This window comes from Dermacentor andersoni, chromosome 1, assembly GCF_023375885.2.
Source record: "Dermacentor andersoni chromosome 1, qqDerAnde1_hic_scaffold, whole genome shotgun sequence".
Taxonomy (NCBI): Eukaryota; Metazoa; Arthropoda; class Arachnida; order Ixodida; family Ixodidae; genus Dermacentor; species Dermacentor andersoni.
Genome location: NC_092814.1, coordinates 353,086,371 through 353,106,461, shown reverse-complemented (window position 1 = coordinate 353,106,461; position 20,091 = coordinate 353,086,371). Strand labels below are relative to the sequence as shown.

The 20,091-nt window shown below is 49.1% G+C and overlaps 1 protein-coding gene across 2 annotated transcripts; it reads right to left on the bottom strand.

The window, feature by feature from the left end:
- Window positions 1–375: 375 nt before the first annotated feature.
- Window positions 376–19,383, bottom strand: LOC140214594 (uncharacterized). 2 transcript variants are annotated; one of them, XM_072285841.1, is made up of 3 exons: window positions 19,256–19,383; window positions 4,674–4,776; window positions 376–2,470 (listed from the first exon to the last, which is right to left on the bottom strand). In XM_072285841.1, the coding sequence occupies exon 3, from the start codon at window positions 2,279–2,281 to the stop codon at window positions 473–475; it is 1,809 nt and encodes a 602-aa protein (XP_072141942.1). In that variant the 5' UTR covers window positions 2,282–2,470; window positions 4,674–4,776; window positions 19,256–19,383; the 3' UTR covers window positions 376–472. The 2 variants fall into 2 exon arrangements, with proteins under 2 accessions (XP_072141942.1, XP_072141943.1); XM_072285842.1 differs by lacking the exon at window positions 4,674–4,776.
- Window positions 19,384–20,091: the final 708 nt, after the last annotated feature.

Genomic DNA, 20,091 nt, shown 5'->3' with positions numbered 1-20,091 from the left:
GCTTTACTGAAAAATATATCAGTGTTTGACAGGGGAACGCAACAAAAGCACTGGTGTTGTGAGCGCCCTTGTCTTAATTTTGCGCTAGAACACTAGTCCGAAACATCGTACGAACAAAAAGTTAAGCCGCACCTCAACCCTTGCAACGTTAGGCATCGCCACAAGGTTTTTGCTATTCCTTCCGTATACTAGTCCGCGTAGCACTGAAGAATTACGTTAACAATGCCGATACTGTTTCTGACTCATAACTTCGTGTTAGCATTAATAATGCACGCACATGCACTTTGAGGTGTCTCGTATTACATTTCCTTATTGCCGACCTACGCACAGATAGGAAGACTACGTGAACTACGTCAACGGTAACGCAAGGAGAAAGTAGCTGCACTTGGAATTTATTTCCGAAGGAAATCTACCCCATGATAGGCGAACGGGTAGTGGCGGCGGTGTAGTGCGGAGAAAGTTTTTTTTTTTTTCAGTAGCGGTTCCTCGGCCTTGCCACACCGATGAATGATGTGGCGCAGCAGTAGCGGCCCACGCAGGGACTGTCGTCACAGAGCTGGCCTTGCCAACGAAGCCTCTTGCCGTTTGGCAGAGTGTTCACGACTGCGTGGTGCTGCCTGATCCACGACATGGTTTTCAGCGTGGAGCTGGTAGCCAGGTAGTGCACATGAACCAATCGCAGCAGTGGCAATGCTTCCACCATGCGTGCGATAAAGTTTGCCACCGCGCTGTCCGTTGCCTGAGCTCCGGTCAGCAGGCACAATCTGCGCAGAGCCTTTGCCGCAGTGAGTCTAGCAGCGAAGCAAGGCTTCTGCCCAAGCATCACGTGGCGTGCTTCTATGGTGAGCGTAGAGAGCCGTTCATTTGCGCAAAGGAGATGGCAAGGCCCGAAGTAGAAGACAGAGCCGGCGTCACTCACCAGACTATCTAGGCTGAAGCGAAGGTTGGTGACTCGGCACCCAAGTAGGAACTTGAAACATAAGATCCTCGCGGTCTCAGCGATGTTCAGCCGCCACAGCCTAGTCTGCCTGTGCAGGCACTCGAAGTCACGCTCTGTGAACATCAAAGGCACTTTGCAGGCGGCGCATGGAGGAGTCTCGTCGTTGCTGACGTCCAGCTCCTCGAGGAACAGGCAGCATCGCGCCAGGCACTGAAGTGAGTTATGAGAATTCACGGCGCACGGTGGAAGGGCCAGCGAGCGCAGCTGAGACAAGGCCGGGCCCACGACTGAGCAGAAGTTGCAGACGAGCGAGAAGTGGCTCTTTGTCAGGCTGAGCTCGGAGATGTTGGCGAGGCACGTTCGGAGAAACTTCCGCATTGGTTTCAGGAAGCCGGGAGCAGCTCTCGGGAGGCGTTCGAGCTGGACCTGTTCGAGCAGCAGGGCTAGTGAGAGGGACCTGACATCGTTCCAGTGCTCCGGGTGCTTTGCTGCTCCGAGGAAGCGGCTGGCAGCTTCCGAGTCGGCTTCCACAGCCACGACCGCCCGGCGCACTCCCTGAAGGGACGTCCTCATTTCCCGAACATCCTCGAGTCGGATGAAGCTGTACGAGGCTTCCGGTGAGAGCCGGCCTTTGGGCGGAGGTACCCGCTCGCAAGTGCAAAGGAAGGTGCGCAGACCGGGCCTGGGCGCCTTCAGCCTGATATAGGCGTCGCCCATCGGTATTCCTACAGCATCCTTACGTATGACGTGAATGTGCAGGCTCTGCAGGCCGTGGCAACCATTCAAGACGGCCTCCAAGAAGTCTGCCGTCAGCGGAGTCGCGACAACTTCGACGTACATGGACTGTAGCTTTAGTGTCTGAGGCTCGCATTGCGTGCTTGTGCCCGCGACAGCGTCTTTCTCCAGCCACGAATCGTAGCGGCGGTCCTCGTAAAGCGACCACTCTAGCTTCTTCATCTTCGCGAGCCTCTGTGAGAGCATTCTAAAAAGCGCCGGAGGCTCGACGACGCAGTTCACAACGCATAGCTCCTGTATGTTATCGCAGATGGCGACAAATCCAAGGAGCACGTCGGAGGGTAAAGCTATGCAGTTGGTGAACCTCAATTGGCGCAAGTTCTTCGTGTTCACCTTCTCGCAGTATTCACCAAGCGTACATTCATCCGTGTCAGAAGTAAACGTTATGGCCTCGACGACCCGCATGCAGTTGGCGACTCCGGTGAGCTCAGCTGCTGCCTCGGTGAGAGCGAGGCGGGAGGCTCCGTCCAAGAGTTGGAATATCGATTCCCACGCTGCACGCGGGAGTCCGCAGATTAGCTCAGCACCGGGGGATGGTTGCGTCATAGTGAATCGGTTCGCTCACTACCTTGACCTTTGTTCAGCTGTGCGCTTTTTCGGTATTCTTGACGGGCCGGCAAAATGGATTTTCAAAACACCGCAACTTTGCACGAAGTGGCTCACTTCAGATTAAGTCTTGGTGCTGGTTGCTGGCCTTTTTTCGCAACAAGGCACCACTTGCCAAGGCGACCAATTCTGGAATGTGAAATAATTTCTGTTACAGTTAGTAAAGACTTTCCGTAGACGAAACAAAGCGTCAGATTACAGGGCGCTTATGGTGTGTCTTGTCAACCCTGTCATAGCTAAGATAATCCATTAGGAACCCTCCTGGAATCTCCCAACCATTTCACAAACTGGACAAGATATACGCGCTCACAACTAGTTTCAGGTGGCTTTACAGGAAGCGAAAGCTCATTTCACTATTTGTTGGCGTCCAACAATAGTGTGATCGCTGCAATAGGGACAATTCAGACTGAAGCGGAAGCCATGAGAGCTGCCATATTTAACAAACCGCTGAAACCCAATGTCATTAAGAGCAATGCCAACACTTCTTACATGCGTAAGATGTTTCCCCTTGCTTGCAAACGCGATTGTAAAGCTCTCTAGCATTATTGACAAAGTACTGCTTTCCTGTAGTGAAAAGGTGCTCATGGGGAAAAGGTGTAAGCATCCGCGCCTCCACATGTTTTGTTGCTTCCTGGGTTAATGGGGTTAGTGAGCCCCCCACATCTCTGAGAGTATTCTTCCATCCAATCCAGTTAATTAACCCTCGCTTTCCCGATAACAACAACAAATATACGCAAGGACAAAATTAGCAGTACCACTTTTAAAATTCCTCCCCTTTTAAAAATTCACTTCTGAACCGCTGGTCGGTATAATGTGGCGATTCCATCCAATTTTTTTTTCAAATGTTTTTTTTTTCCTTCAGTGGTCCGAGCTGCTCTCCAACGGCGCTATTCCTGTGACCAGCGATGGTTATTAGACGTGGTTATTAGACGTATTAGACATGAGCCGTGGTTATTAAAGGGACAAAATTGAACGAAAAAAATTCTTGCATCACCTATTTTACGATGACTGTCGACCTTAATGCGATTAGCATGGAAGCAATGTAGCGAGACACCGCATTGCCCCCGCCGAAACGCGTCATGTACGAGCCGTGTACTGCACTCGGACTCCTCTCTCGCGCATTCCACTGGACACGCTGCGCCATCTAGCGGCACTACCGCGTAGTCCGCGTGTGTCTGTATATATATATATATATATATATATATATATATATATATATATATATATATATATATATATATATATATTATTCAGACAAGATTATCCGTATATCTATTACGCGGATCATATTGCACCCAGCACCGGATCAATTTTGAAGTTGTTTTTCTGATCGAAGAGTGGCACATAACGAGTGACTCGAGGTGTCGTCGAAGAGGTTCATTGTAGGGCGGCGACGTCGTTCACTCTCTGGGCGACGTCGTTCGCCCAGAGAGTGAACGACGTCATGTATCACCATGGCGTAAAGGTTTCTACGCACCTTTGGGAAAAGGAGTGACCTCCTCGCCGAAAATGGCGTGAATTTGGCCCACTGACTTTACCGCCAATCCAAAACGTTTCCTGATGCCACGTGACCGGCTGCCAATCAGAGGGAGGACAACACCTCTTTGCGCCTAGACCCTCACTGGCCTCAAGTCACCTGACTGCATCCAATGTTACGTCGGGCTACTTAAGGAGCCGGCCATGTACCTTTTTGCTCTCATCGTTTCTCAAACCTTGACCATCGTTAAGTGTTTACAACGATTCGTCGTCATACCTGCCCAGTCGCCTAGTGTTCTGATGCTCATGGAACGTCAAGCTCCGATCCCAACCAAGTAGTACCGCCGGAGCAAAAAAAACCGCGAGCATTGTGAATCCAGCGTCGGAACAAGACCGAGTGACTCAGGTTGGTCCAACGGTGGGTTCCCTGAGCATCCGGTTTCCTTAGCACAGCAGCAAAGCAGATGTTTGACACACACACACACACACACACACACACACACACACACACACACACACACACACACACACACACACACACACACACACACACACACACACACACACACACACACACACACACACACACGGTGCAGTTGCCAAAAGCTAAGCCAGCCCTGTTTAATTTGCAGGCCCTTGTCCGTGCTAATCTCGACTTCCACATTCTGACTGCGTTTTCTTTTTTTTTTTTACCATGAAAACCGGAACAGCTTTGCACCCGCGACGCTTTCTCAATCGTGCCAAAAGTGAGAATGTTCGAAAGTTAAACCACTAATTGGTACATGAAACGGGATATACTAGACAAAGATAGGTAGGGCCACAGAAGAGAATGTTGCCTTTCCTAGGAAGCACTTACATTGCTGTGTAGGTGATGCCGGTGTTAATGGAGCAGGAAATGCACGGGCCATCGAATGGCCGTCGTCGTCTTTGTTTTCCATACGCCAAGTGACGCAGACACACTAAGGGATAAAGAGCGAGAATCGGTTCGTGAAAAGGCGATATCGTGCACAATGAACGCTAAAAACGTATCCAGGGACAATAAATATTGAACAGAAAAAGACTGAGCACAACTTGCTTTAAAGCAAAGAAAGAAATGTTATGAGGAATGAACTCGAGGAAAACAAAGTATTTAGAGAGGGAACCACTTCGAATTTGAAAGAATAATACACTGTCCTGAAAAATTACTAAAACAGTTCTGTTTTTCAATGCACGCGAAAAATTTTTTAATCCCGAAAGAAAGCCCGCGAAACACAAAAAGTGCCACGCAACTAGTCGCGCATGATTGGGAATTTTCGAGGATGTTCTAAAATTTTCTAGTTTACACTTTTGCTCTGAATTTATAATTAAGAAGTGCATTGATTATTATTGACCAATTATGTAAGGCGAAATACAAAAAAATTGTCTGACTTGCCCGTAGCGAAAGCAAACATTACCTTGGTTCTGTCCAGTTACGTATGGAACTTGCATATTTCTAAATTTTTGGCATATGTTACGCGAGACACTTGGTATACTCGTGGGGGGGGGGAGTGTGCCTAGCCTGCTTTCCTGGTGATGCCGTTGAGGGAGGTGATGTATTCAGTTTGTTCTGTCCCATTGATGGACAGGTCTATATTAATTAGACAGTTTTATATATTTTAAGTACTCTCAATTCGCGAAGGAGGTTTAGAGAAGTGCGATTAAAAAAGAAAGACCTGTGCATTCCGTTTAAAAAGTGTCCGACGTTTACAATACCGTAATGCGAAATTTGAGCGCACCTGTATACGCGTTTTCATTTCGCGATATATTGAGGCAAAGAAATCGAAACCAAAATAACTGCTCCGACTTGCAGTGGTGGGCCAGTGCCGTCAGCGCCATCGCGGAGTCAGTGGAAGTAAGGGAACGCTGGCATGATGAGCGGCATCGGAGCCAGAAGAAGAAGAAGACAATGACGACGACGACGAAAGCGCGAGCGCGCGGGTAGCAAAATTACTTCCACACCGTGTTATAGATAGTATATTACAAGGTCATCTGAAGAAACTTCGAACATTGTAATTTTGACAGATGCTTCACAATGTGAAGAAAAGTCAGGTATAGGAATATGTTACCCGATTCTTGATTGGACATTCTCTCTTCGGCTTCCAGATTTCATACCGATCTTTTTTAGCAGAATTCATGGCCGTGGTGCTGACATTACGCAAATTAGGACCATCAATTACGTCAGTCGTGATAGTCACCGATTCGTCATCATTGGGCTCATCCCTTACTGCTTCTCATTATTCTCGAGTGATGAGGACGTTTCAATCATTGGCACCTGGGTACTTGAGAAGCGTGCGTTTGATTTGGGTGCCTAGTCAGAGAGGACTAATCATAAATGAAATTGCAGACTCTCTAGCCAAGGTATCGATAAGTGGCCCGATTCTCCCTTGCTGCCCTTTGACTGCTCTTGTTACTGCTGCTAGATTTCGCAGGAGTGTCATGCAGGCAGTACCAGGCTCCACAATTACCAACTCTGTGGATTACCGACATCTCCTATACCCTTAGCACAGAGATTTTTGCCGAACACGGAAAATTGGAATGTCCATCACGAGGCTGCGCTGCCGTATACCTGCGTTGAACTTCTATCTCCACAGGTCTGGTCTCGTCCTCTCACCATTATGGTCATTCTGTGGCGAAGCGGAGACAATTTCTTGTTGTCTTGCAGGAGTTTTTCTATTATAAGAAAACGACTACTCGAAATCCCACTTCGCACTATTGGTCTAAATTTATCAGTGCCTGTGATCCTATCTTTTGGAGCCTCCTTTATTGGGTTCAGCCACAGAAATGTTTGCTTGGCAATCCGAAATTACCTCATTGAAACCAATCGAATTCCATGTTAGATTGATCGTTCTCCCTCCCAACCATAGGTTTCTTTTATTTTTTATCTATTATTAATTTTTGTCTTCTTTTTTTCTCTTGTTATACCCGGTTTTTTCCGATTATTTTTGTCTCTCCAAACACAAAACGTTTACTTTTAAACTCCAATGTTCAAATTGTTAACTCCCTTGTTATTATTTTTTATGCACCTAATTGAATTACCCGATTCATGGCCAGTCCCCCACTGTGGGTATGTGCCACGGCTACTCAGGACAACAACAACAACAACAACAACGACGACGACGACGCTCAACCCAGGAAGGGGCGCCTAAGGGGTGCGCACAAGAAGCATGGGTAACAGCAGATTTGAAGTTGCTATAATCCAAGATGAGAGCGATGGAAGCAGGAAGGTGATTCCGGTCTACGCTTTCTCTAGCGCTGAACGATTCGCTAAACAAGTTCGCATGACAAGCTGACAATGCTACATTAAACCTGTGGTGTGACCTAGGTGAAATGTAGGTAAGCGAAGAAAAAAAATGGTTTCTTTGAAGACATGGTTATAATGATGCATTTTACGAAAAAAGGCAGAGGCGGGAACCCTAACGACGCATTGAAAAATCGGGTAACATTAAACTGGTCTTCAACGACGTTACTTAGGCATGACGCGAGTAATTGGAAATAACGGAACGTGTGGCTTGATTCTCAATGACTTCCAGTGTGTGAACAAGGGCGAGTTGGCCGGGGTCACAAAATAGTAGAGGCGTGCCCTGAAAGTTAAGTAATCTGAAGACCAAAGTACTTGTAGACCGTTACAGGTGACAGAAGAAAATTATCAAGATTAAATTTCAGCGCAGTGTTGATGCGAGAACGAGATATATGCATGACTTTACATTTCCCCAAATCAAGCTTCATATGGAATTTCAAACAGCATTCCGATACGTGGTGAAAATTGTGTTGGAGCTGTTTCCAGTAAGATATGCTAAAGCTTCCTCTTAATGTGAGCCAATAGGCAAGGTCATTACACAGATTTAAAAAAATATATATACAGAAGCGGTCCAAGAACCAGCCGTTGTGGTACGCAAGATATTACAAAGAAGCACTTGAACAAAAGCTATTAGCTGTTACGTATTGAGTTTTTTCAGAAAGAAAACATTTAATCCAATTAAGTCCCTGCTGATCAAAATTAAGTTCACCACTCAGTAGCAAAGGCTCTGGCAAAGTAAAAATATAAAGTTTGTGCTAGTTACAAAATCAGCATTTGCAAACAGATCGTTCAGGGAAGGTTAAGAGTTGTGTTTTGCAGGAAGTGGTTTTCGAAATCCATGCTGAACGGTGTTAAAATACAAATCGGATTCTGAAAACTCAGCGAAGGGAGAATATATTGTCACGTAGTAGTCGCAGTGAAGCAAGCAGAAAAACTGGGAATGACGAAACTAGCGTTTTATTGGGCGAACTTCTGCGCTCAAAAACAGGCTACACTCAAAGAACGACGATAGCGGCGAACACAATCAGTGATCGTCGAAAATCTGATCTGCCGGTCAAGCGCGTCGGCTTTTTACACGTGTCTTCCAGAAAGTCCTACACATTTCGCGTCGCACATGCAATCGGATTACACGAGCTTTGGTGACAACAGGACCATCGATAACATTCGAGAAACTTCTGATACACGCGGGCGCGTCTCGCGCTGAGCGATAACATTCCTTAGACGGTGAAAAGCGCTCACCTGTAAAGGATAAACAAGCCCACGTGCCAATGCCCCCTCTCAAAAAACATCGTCCCGATGCTACAAACAGGAGAGCGAAACACAAAAGGATACTTATTAAACAAAAGTTACAAGACAACGAAAAGAAACAAAGTAAAAAAAAGAAAGTCCAAAGGTCCAGCTACGCAAAGTAGCAAAGTTCATTAGCGCTGGCAGAACGGCTTAAGTCGCACAACGTGGACTATTTCAGGTCGTGAGCGGCGTCGCTATGATAGCGAAATGCCGTCTGGTACGACCTCATAGTCGAGTGAGCCAATGCTTCGGATGATCTTGTAGGGTCCGAAATAGAGGCGTAAAAGCTTCTCGCTAAGTCCTCGCCGGTGTATTGGGGTCCAAACCCAAACACGGTCGCCGGGCTCGACGTAGCGTCGTCGAATGTTGTAGTGTCGGCTGTCGGTCCTCTGCTGGTTCTTGATCCGCAGGCGAGTGAGCTGTCGAGCTTCTTCGGCGCATTTGAGATAGGTGGCGACGTCAAGATTCTTTTCGTCGGTGACGTGTGGCAGCATGGCGTCGAGAGTCGTCGTCAGGTTCCTGCCGTAAACCAGATTGAACGGCGTGATCTGTGTCGTTTCTTGCACCGTCTTGTTGTAAGCGAAGGTTACGTACGGCAGGACGGTATCCCAGGTCTTGTGTTCGACGTCGACGTACATTGCTAGCATGTCGGTGAGGGTCTTATTCAGGCGCTCCGTAAGACCATTCATCTGCGGGTGGTAGACAGTTGTCCTGTGGCTTGTCTGGCTATATTGCAGAATGGCTTGGGTGAGTTCCGCTGTTGAGGCCGTTCCTCTGTCGGTGATGGGGACTTCTGGGCCGCCATACCGCAGCAGGATGTACTCGACGAAGAATTTCGCCACTTCGGCTGCACTATAGCTTTCGGCAGAGCTTTCGTTTCAACGAAGCGGGTGAGGTAGTCTGTCGCCAAAACTATCCACTTATATCCGGATGTTCACATCGAAAAGAGTCCCAACAAATACATCCCGATCTGCTGAAATGGTCAGAAAGGAGGCTCGATCGGCTGTAGTAATCCGCTGGCCTTGTCGGTGGTGTGTTGCGTCGCTGACAGACTCGGCATGTCTTGACGTAACGGGAGACGTCGGCAGTCAGGCGCGCCTTGTAATACCTTTCCTGTATCCTCGATAGCGTCCGGGAGAATCAGAGATTCCCAGCGGTCGGATCGTCATGTAGGGTGTGCAGTACTTCTGGACGCAGCGGTGATGGAACAAAAACGTACTTGGCGCGGACTGGTTAGAAATTATTTACGAGTAGGTTGTTTTGAAGCGAGAACGAAGACAATCCTTGTTTAAACGCCCTATAGGGACAACGTCGGTGTTCCCTCCCAAATACTCGACGAGGCTTTTTAGGTCTGGGTCTACTCGTTGCTGTTCAGCGAAGTGTTCCGCGCTTATTATTTCGAGGAAGGCGTGGTCACCCTCGTCATATTGCGGCGGCGGATCAATTAGGGCGCGTGATAAGCAATCGGCATCAGAGTGTTTTGCTCCGGACCTCTAGATTACAGTGATCTCATATTCTTGCAGCTTGAGGCTCCACCGTGCCAGGCGTCTGAAAGGGTCTTTAATTTAGGTAACCAACACAACGTGTGATGGTCGCTCACGACTTTGAACGGACTGCCATATAGATAAAGGTGGAGTTTTACTGTAGCCCAAATTATGGCGAGGCATTCCTTTTCGGTCATAGAATAATGGACTTCCGCTTTTGAGAGCGTCCGCCAAGCGTAAGCTATCCACCGTTCAAGTCAGTCTTTCCTCTGGACTATAACGGCACTAAGGACTAGACTACTGACGTCAGTGTACATTTTTGTATCGGCGTCCTCCTTGAAGTGAGCAAGTACCGGCGGCGACTGCATGCGCCGTTTGAGTTCTTGAAATGCGTCGGCCTGTGGAGTTTCCTACTTGAACTCGGCATCACAATTAGATGTGTCAGCGGCACAGCGATGCGTAAAAGGTACTTGAGAAAGCGCATGTAGTAGGCACCACGGTCTAAGAATATTCTTACACCGTGATAGGCACACATGATAAGGAATCTACGCACTGCCTTCTTGTCGATGGGCTGCTGGAACTCTGCGATGGCAGTTGTCTTTTGCAGGTCGGGGCGTCCTCCAGATTTGCCGATGACGTGGCCCAGGAGCAGAAGCTCATCGTAAGCGAAACGGCACTTTTCCGGCTTCAGCGTGAGTCCTGATGACTTGATGGCCTCTAGTACTGTCGCAAGCCACCTAAGGTGATCGTCGAAATTTTCAGCGAAGACGACGACGTCATCCAAGTAAACAAGACACGTCTGCCACTTCAATCCTGCTAACACCATCGCCATGACGCGCTGGAACGTTGCAGGCACCGAGCAGTCCGAACGGAATGTTCTTGCACTCATTGAGGTCGTCTGGCGTGATGAAGGCGGTTTTTTCGCGATCTCTCTCGTCAACTTCTATTTGCCAGTAGCCAGTCTTGATATCTATCGACGAGAAGTATTTAGCTTTGGAGAGCCGATCCAATGCGTCGTATATTCGTGGGAGGGGGTATACGTCCTTCTTCGTGATCTTGTGCAGTTGACGATAATCGACGCAGAAACGTAGGTTTCCGTTCTGTTTCTTCACCAAGACTACAGGAGATGCCAACGGGCTTTTCGACGGCTGGATGAAGTCACGCAGCATTTCGTCGACTTGTTGCCCATAGGTTAACGTTCTCGCGTCGAAACTCGTTAAGGGCTCTGGCAGAGTGGTCGAGCGTACTCTTCGGTTATTATGCGATGCTTTGCAACTGGTGTTCGTCGAATCCTCGATGATGTCGAAAAGCAGTCTTTGTATCGTCGGAGAAGATTTCGGAGCTGTTGCTGCTGCTTACTCACGGGGAGACTTGTATTTATGTCAAAGTCTGGTTCGGAAACTATGGTCGTCGGGGTAAATACGACAGAATCCAAGGGAACAAGCGCATTGCAGGTTTCGAATTTCCTCGATGTATGCGATCGTCGTGCCCTTGTTGATGTGCCTGAACTCCTGGCTGAAGTTCGTTAGCATCACTTTCGCTTTCCCTCCGTGGAGTCGAGCAATCCCTCTTCCAACGCAATATTCACGATCCAGCAGTAGACGCTGATAACCCTCGATGACGCCTGCTACGTCTGTGGGTGTTTCGGTGCCGACAGAAATAACGATGCTGGAATGAGGCGGGATGCTTACTTGATCTTCGAGCACACTCAAGGCGTGGTGTCTACGACAGCTCTCCGGCGGTATCATTTGATCTTCCGAAAGCGTTATCGACTTCAGGTTGATGATTCCGCCGTGTTGGTTCATGAAGTCCATGCCGAGAATGACGTCTTGTGAACACTGTTGGAGGATAACGAAGGTGGCAGGGTAGGTCCAGTCATGAACGATAATTCTTGCTTTGCAGATTCTCGTCGGCGTTATTAGGTGTCCTCGAGCTGTCCGGATTTGAGGGCCTTTTCATGCAGTCTTAACTTTCTTCAACTGGGTGGAGTTACGTATTCGGTGGCTGGACGCCGAATGCGTAGGCACCGACGGAAGGGCACCGACTGGGATGCGGCTGCTCCTGCAATTCTCTTTGCTCTGCGCTCCGTCACTCACGAACCAACAGGATTCACCCGGGCGGAACTTGTTTACGGTCGAGCGCTTCTCTCCCCGCTCACCTTACTAAAAGAAAAGTAGAGAAGACAAATTTGTAGACAAATCCGCAGTCCAGTACGTACTGTTACGGTTGGCGTGCAACACCCCGGGCAAAAAGGTTGCTCAAAGACCATGCCCAATCGAAACGGAGGATGAATCCCTAATTTACTATGGTTGTCTCGAGTGGTTGCCCGTGTGGCAGGCGTCCCACCGTGATTACAGGTCCCTTTTTATGTGTGCGACTCTAGGGGAGACCCTTTCCGTGAACCAAACAGGAACCACGGGTGGCCGCTAGAGGAGGCAAGCACGTGCAACGTCGCCTAAGAGAAAGGATCAGCCGCCCATCCCCGATCAGACTCAGTGCATGTCACGTGACATTGACGTGAGAAAGATCGCGCCTACGATTTTAGCGGGCCTATTTAAGCGGCCCCGCAATGTATTTTCAATGTATTCTCTTCTATATGCTTCACCAACCATTGAATAAACAGTGGAAGTTTCGCACTGGAAATCGTCTCGTCCCTGCCTGGTCGCCATGGTCTACCGACGCCTGCAGCCTGACGACAACGCCACGCTACCCTATAGTAACGCCGGTCGAGGTTCGAGAAACAGGCGTCGCAACAGTGCATCGCAAGAATTGGCGCAGATCAGCATGGCGGAAGCGCAGCAACGCGCAAAAGTGTACTACGACAGATCTGCACGCACTCGAACCTTCAAGGAAGGCGACAAAGTGCTGATTTTGAAGTCGTCGAAGGCATATAAACTAAGTAGCATGGGATGGGCCGGTCATGGTTAAGCGAAAGCTTTCCGACACCAATTTGTAATGACGCCCGGTAAACGCAACGACCTCACAATCTACCACTGCAATCTAATGAAGCCGTTTATCGAACACAGACGTTCAGTATCGTCCTAAACGAACCAGATGAAATAAATGTTCCAGTCCCTCAAGTACTGACCTTTTGCTCTTTTCCGCCAACAGAAGAAATACTCGAATCTGTCGCTAAACAAGCTTCTTTAACAATCAAGCAGAGAAAGGAGTTAGAAGTGCTTGTACGCAACTGCAGCGATTTGTTTGCCATTATGTATTCGGTGGCGAGACGCCTAAGGCGGCGGGACGACCGGCCCAAGAAACAGACGACCTACGCAGCGCCAGGAAGACCATCGCCATTCCTTCAGCGACGCGCTTTTTGTGCGCTAAGTAGCCAATCAGGGAGTGGCAAAATAAAAAGAAAAGATATCGCGGTAAGCGGGGCAATCTTATCGGCAGGCCCTAACGTAGAATGTGACCATCACCGCGAATGTTACAGCTCAGCCATAGCTACCCATTTCGGAAGGCGTTCAAGAGGATGACGCTTCTTGAACAACTGGAGGTGGGAACAGGCAGCCAACGATGGAAACAAGAGTGTCCAAGCACAGCACTGAGGCGTTTTGCACGATCACATTGTCCTTGCGCTTGGGATGGGTGAAGACGCCGAGGTGCATGGTGGCACAGGCGGGCAAGTTGAGCTAGACATCGTAGAAAGGGTGAAGGTACTGTGCGTCTTCGTGTTCGAACAAGCCCGTGGAGAGGGGCTGGGACGGCCAGGAGGAGGCGACGCCCATAATTAGCACTGCTGGCGGAGTGCCGAAATGCTGCCGAGCACGTAGCGACAGGGAGACGGCCGCAGACCTCTGGCGCAGGGTTCACCATGTCAGCCGGCACTACAGGATATGAAGTGGCTTAGTGAACGAGCGGAAGAAATGCACTAACTACGTCAGAAGCAACCTCGCGCCCAAGCTTAAGAAAGCCCGGCAGTTGAATTTACTGGGAGCAGAAGACATGAAAACCGAAGATGAGATTGAAAAATGTTTGCGTCGACTGCATGCACACGAGCAAAAAACTAGGGAATGCGGCTAAGGCAGTCAGCAGTTGCATATAGTTTGCTTTTCTTGTGCCGCACTAGGAAATCAAACTTGAAGTGCTAGACTCCACCTCATCAAGTGACCATTTTTGTTTGACCTTTGGTTCAACCACACTAAGGGGGAGTGATCGGTTTCAAATACTAAGGAAGAGCCTTTAAGATAACACGAGAGCTTTTCGAGAGCCCACACCAAGCAAGCGCATTCTTTTTCTGTTGTGCTCCTCGCCTTTTTCGTTCACCTGACTTAAAACACCCATTCCGCGATCACTGGCGTAACACTGAACCAGGAAAGGGAGAGAGTAATCTGCTGCCGCGAGAACCGGTTCGCCAACACGAATCTCTAATCGCAGAAAATGAGTCCTTACGCGCCGTTTTCCAACGCACAATAGTAGGCTCAGTCTTGCGGAGAGCGACTGTAAGGACGACTAGCGATATGTGCGAAATTTGGAATGTAGGTTCTTTAGCAGTCCGCTACCCCCCCCCCCCCCCCCCCCCCCAAAAAAAAAAAGAAGTAGAAAAGAACGCAAGTTAGTCTCTTTTTGGGAAAGGAAAGCCTAGCGATTGCCTAAACTTGAAGTTCGGAAGGACGTCGCTTCCCTTGGCCAACAAGGTTTTCCCAAGTAGCCGACTTCACTGCTTGCAAGACATTTGCTTAGTTTGACAGTCAAGCCTACTTCACGGATTTGAAGCAATACCTGTTGCAGATGTGCCAAATGCTGTTGCCAAGTGCTCGAGAAAACAGCGACGTCATCGAGGTAGGGCACAGTGAAAGGCTCGGTGCCTGTGAGCACTTGATTCATTAGTTTTGAATACACGAACGGTGCATTCTTGAGGCCAAAAGTGAGCACCAGAGGGCGATATGTGTCTCGCAGTAATGAAAGTGGCGAGCCTACTGGCGTTCTCAGTGAGTGGCACTTACCAGAAGCCGCGTACCATATCTAACGTAGAAATGCACTGTGCCACAGGAACTGTCTTGATCGAGGCCGCAACGTTGGGAAGAGGAAACGCCTTCGCTTTTGTTATCGTATTCAGCTTACAACAGGCAACGCAGGGTCGGGGTTCCTTGCCAGGATTTTCTAGGATAAACATCGGTGACACGTACGCATTCGCTTTCCCCTGGAACAATTAGACCCAGTGTCAACATGTTCTGAACGGAATCGTTCAACAACTTCTCATGATAGGGCGAAAATCTGTGCGTCCTTGTACGAAAGGGTTGGTGAGATATCAAATCAATGTCGTGTTCCACAAGGTTTGACCTACCGGGATAGGGACTGAACAAATAGCTGAAGTTGCGTACAAGCACTTTTAACTCCTTTCTTTGCTTGATTGTTAAAGGGACCCTCACCAGGTCTGGCCGTTTTGAGCTGACAAGCGCAGAGCATACATGGCGCGACAACGATCGTGTCTGCAAAGTATTACGTCGCTACGCGCTGCGGAAAGATCTGAAATTTAAAACCGAATGCCATTTTCGTGCTCCTCGCGGCCGCGTGCTCCAAGCTGGACGGTGACGTAGTCAGGACCCTGCGCCGACGTAGTCGTGTCCGCAGCGTGACGTCGCTTGGGGTGACACGCGACTTCAAGAATTATTCAAAACAACATCTGTTATCTGTGGGATCTGTTGCTTGAATTGACGAATTTAAGTTTAGAGAAATAATAAAACACACAAATGGAAAGTCTGTGTGTCCTTTGTTTTACTTCGCACCGAAGCACGAGAGATGTACTTCCGTTTCGTCTCCTTGTTCCCACGGTCGTGCGGTCACGTGCGCAGGTACCGAAACTATGCCATTTTTTACCGTGGTCCAGCGCGTGATCACACTCTGCGATCCGCTTGTTCTGCCTCAGTATTCGTGTAGCATTGAATTATACCGCTAGTCATGTTTCCTTGTGCACAGCGCGCAAAATCGTGGGCTGGACGAACGAGACAACAGCTCGCGCGCGACGCCCCCCCCCCCCCCCCCCCCCCTTCGGCGTAAGCGCGTAGCGCCGAAAAAAAAGCGAGGTGCAAAAAAAAAAAAAAGTGAACGTGGGGCATGTGACGTATGCCTCACATGATCCTCGAGGTCCGGTATGGGAGAACACAGGGAATGAATTTCGCTTGCGTAGGCTAGACGGGACGAGTGGAGAGAGCGTCTTGCTTGGCAGTGGAACCCGCCTGCTTGAATGATGGATTCGCGGCACTGAAATATTTCTATCTCGGCTATTAATGAGCCGATTAAAAAAAATTCTTGCGGCGGAACGCTCCCTATACGACACGTAACAACTCGTAGCGTATAACCGAACTTTGCTACGGGGCCTGGTGAGGGGCCCTTTAAAGAGGCTTGTCTAGAGACAGATTCGAGTATTTCCTCTGTCTACGGGGAGGAGCAAGGGGTCGGTACTTGAGGGACTGCAACATTTATTTCCTCTGGTTCGTTTAGGTCGATGCTCAACGTCTCCGTGCGTTCGATAAAAGGCTTCATTAGGTTGCAATGGTAGATTGTCACGTCGTTGAGTTTACCGGGCGTCGTTACCAAGTAATTGGTGTCGGAAAGCTCTTTCTTAACCGTGACCGGTCCATCCCATGCTACTCCCAGTTTATTTCCCTTCGACGGCTTCAAAGTCAGCACGTTCTCGCCTTCCTTGAAGGCGAGAGTGCATGCAGATCTGCCACGGTACACCTTTGCACGTTGCTGAGCCTCCGCCATGTTGATCTGCGACAATTCTTGCGATTCACGTAGGCGTTTCAACAAGGTCAGCACGTACACGACAACGGATTCGTCAACAAATTTGTCTTCCCACTTTTCTTTTAGTAAGGTGAGCGGGGAGCGAAGCGCTCGACCATAAACAACTTCCGACGGGGTGAATCCAGTTGCTTCGCGAGTGACGGAGCGCTGAGCATTGCGGGAAAAGCCGTAAGCCAGTCGGTGCCCTTCTCGAAGCAGAGCGCGCGCAGAATCCGCTTCATTGCCGAGTGAAGTTTTTCGACTGAATTGCTTTGCGGGTGGTAAACAGCTGTGGTGAATGGATATGCCACATTTCTGCAAGCATGTCGTTTTAAGCGTGCTTGTAAACACAGAACCTTGGTCGCATTGGAGTTGACTGGGAAATCCGATTCTGGCAAAGACGCCGAGTAGCGCGTTTGCAACTACCGTGGAGTTTAATTCCGGTAACACCACTGCTTCCGGGAACTTCGTGACAGGGCAAATGAGAGTTAGTATTTGTGGCCCACCGCTGTTACTGGTAATGGACCAACAATGTCGACTACCGATATGCGAAAAGGTTCGCCAATCAAAGGCGCTTATACCAAAGGTGCCTGGAGTTTTTCGTTTGGCGATCCGGTCCTTTGGCAAACGTTGCAGGAATGTACCTATTGCTCAGATTCCTTGAACATCGGCCAGTAGTAGTCGTTCAATAGTCTGCTCGTAGTTGTTTTTATGCCTAAATGGCCAGCCCAGCTATTAATTTCCGTGAACCAAATCTAGAAGTGCAGCACAGTACTTTTGGGGAACTGTAAGCTTTTCGAAAGAGCGGCTTTTGTTGTTTTTGAATGTTCGGTACAAGAGGCAGTCTTTGACAGTGAACGATACTGGTCCCCTTTGGTTCCGTCTTGATCTTTCCCAGCACGTTTACAGTAGTGATTCGTCGTTCGCTTCATCCGTTTTGAGAACGCCTTTTTTGTCTACCTTTGCAAGAAGTTGAAAATTTTCACTGATTGGACTTATCGTTTTCTCTCCGGGCGCGGAAGCAACCGGGTAGTTATCAATGGCTGGTGTGTCTGGAACGGTTTCGCTCGTTGCGGCAGCTTGTGACGGATCACATTGCTCTGGAATTTCGGCGGCACGAGTAGAGTTAGTGGTTTGGGCTCTTGCGCGGGACTTCGTGACGACCATTACAGGGTTCGCATGAAGTTCCATTCCTCCGTTTTGCAGGTCCCCCATTGATCTGTTAGCAAAAAATAGATGGTTTTTTTTGAGGGAGCTTGTGTGAAACAGCAGCTTCAGGTTGAAATTTGCCGAAGGCGCCCGTGATTTCAACTTCGGCTACCGGCAAGCACTTCATGTCGGGCTCTAGTGCGTGAAGCACCCATACGCACGATCGGGTAAATTCCTCGGGTTTAACAAACGATGGGCGCAGGATGTCAGATGTTGCTCCTGTGTCACGTAGAACCTTGCAACTGATGCCGTTCACCATCATGTCATAGGTGTAAGGTGAGAGTAAATCGCTCTCTTCAGTTAGCAAATTAACAGACATTTGCTTCTCGGCACCCTACTGCGATATGGCCTGGTTGTTGGCATCTGTAACAGAGTAACGGTCTTCTTTCTTCGAACTTTTTTGGTTCACCCGAGTTGACCGCATGCACTTGGGCGGGAACATTGTCGGGTTTCCCTTGGTTCGTTTTTCTCGCTCTTTTTTTTTTTTTTTTGAAACTTACTGAATGCTACCGACGGTTTCTGTCGCAGTTCTTCCGAACTTTCCATTCTGCGGGGACAGTACTTGTCAACCAAATTAGCTGCCGTTTGCAACATCTCCCCGTTTGACTTGTCCTGAATCCACAGGCGCATTTGCTCCGGAATAGACGCATAGAATTGCTCTAGCGCAAACACTTCAATCAGACGTTACTTGTTCTCGTATGCGTTGGCACCTTTAAGACATTCTTCCATCAAGCTCATGGATTTCTAGGCGAATTGCGAGAATGACTCCCCTTGACTACGTACCGTGTTACGAAACTTCATCCTTAAGGCTTCTGTAGACGAGCTGTACCTTCGCCTCGGCTGAAGCTTTACTTTATTGTAGTCACGCGCATCTTCATCTGGCATTCTCGTGATTACATCCGCTGCTTCGTTTGTAAACAATGTCAATAGAAGTTGCGACCAGGTCTCTTCTGCAAGCGCTACTCTAGTTCACGTCCTCTCAAAGCTGACGAGGTGCAAAATGATGTCACTACCAGCCTTAAAAGGTTGCGTATATCCGCGCAAGTCAAAACTGTCAGTTCGTTCAAGGCTATGCAGCTGCATCTCTTAACTTCAGTTCTACCTCTCGTTCTTTTAGCTGTTGGGAAATTGCCTTCCAACATTCCTCGACTTTGTCGTCGTTCGCTCCGCATTTGGATATTGCTTCAATAATTGCAGGCTTGGGTATCGACTCCTGTACTGGTATACCTAACTCTTCAGCTAGCAACAATAGGTTGGGTTTCGTTAATGATGCGAGGTTCATGACTGCTGATAACAAGTGCCAATCTTACACGTACTACTTATATTCAGCAAAGTCAAAATGCCTTCTCTACCAATTAAATGTCGCTAATGCTCCCAATGAAGTCAAGTAAGCCGTGCTCTCACCAAACCGGACGCCAAGGCCACCGCCAGCGAGCGCTCCATCCGCTGCCACCAGCTGTTACGTATTCGGCGGCTAGTGGACGAGAGCGGCAGGACGACCGGCCGAAGGAACCCACGACCCATGCAGCACCAGGAAGACAATCACCTTTATTCCTTCAGCGACGCGCTTTTCGTGCGCTAAGTAGCCAATCAGGGGGTGGCAAAATAAAAAGAAAAGATATCGCGGCAAGCGGGACAATCTTATCTGCAGGCCCCAGCGTAGAATGTGAGCAGCACCGCGAATGTTACAGTGGCAAGGGGTCCACTCATCACGGAGTAGTCGGCTCCTGTGTCCACTAAGGCGGTGACTGCGTGGCCATCGAGAAGCACGCCGTGGTCGATGGTTCTTTGTCTTACGTAGCGGTTAGATTTTGACGTCAGATCACGACTGCGTCGTGTCGATTTGTGACTGGAACATCGCGTCGTCAGGTCTTATTTTGTCAGCGCATTCCTTGCTTCTAGGCTTCGTCGGGATGGCGGCGTCTCGTTGATATATCGTCGAGATCGTCTTTTCGGCGTCTTCGTCACCGGTCGTCGAGAACTCCACTGAGTAGCGGCGAGATAGTCGGCGATGTCATGAGGGCGCTTCTCAAGCTGTGGACGCTGTGCGTTGACGACGAACCCTCGCAATCCCAAGTCGCGGCATGGGCATCGGCGGTATAGACATGGCCGGCTTCCCCGCAATGGTAGCAGACCAGGCGGTTGTCGGGGCCGCGCCAAATCTCTGTCTTTCTCGGGGCATTTCGCTGGTGGGCAAGGTGGCGGTGGTGGTGGCGGCGTTTGGCGACGGAATCGCGTCG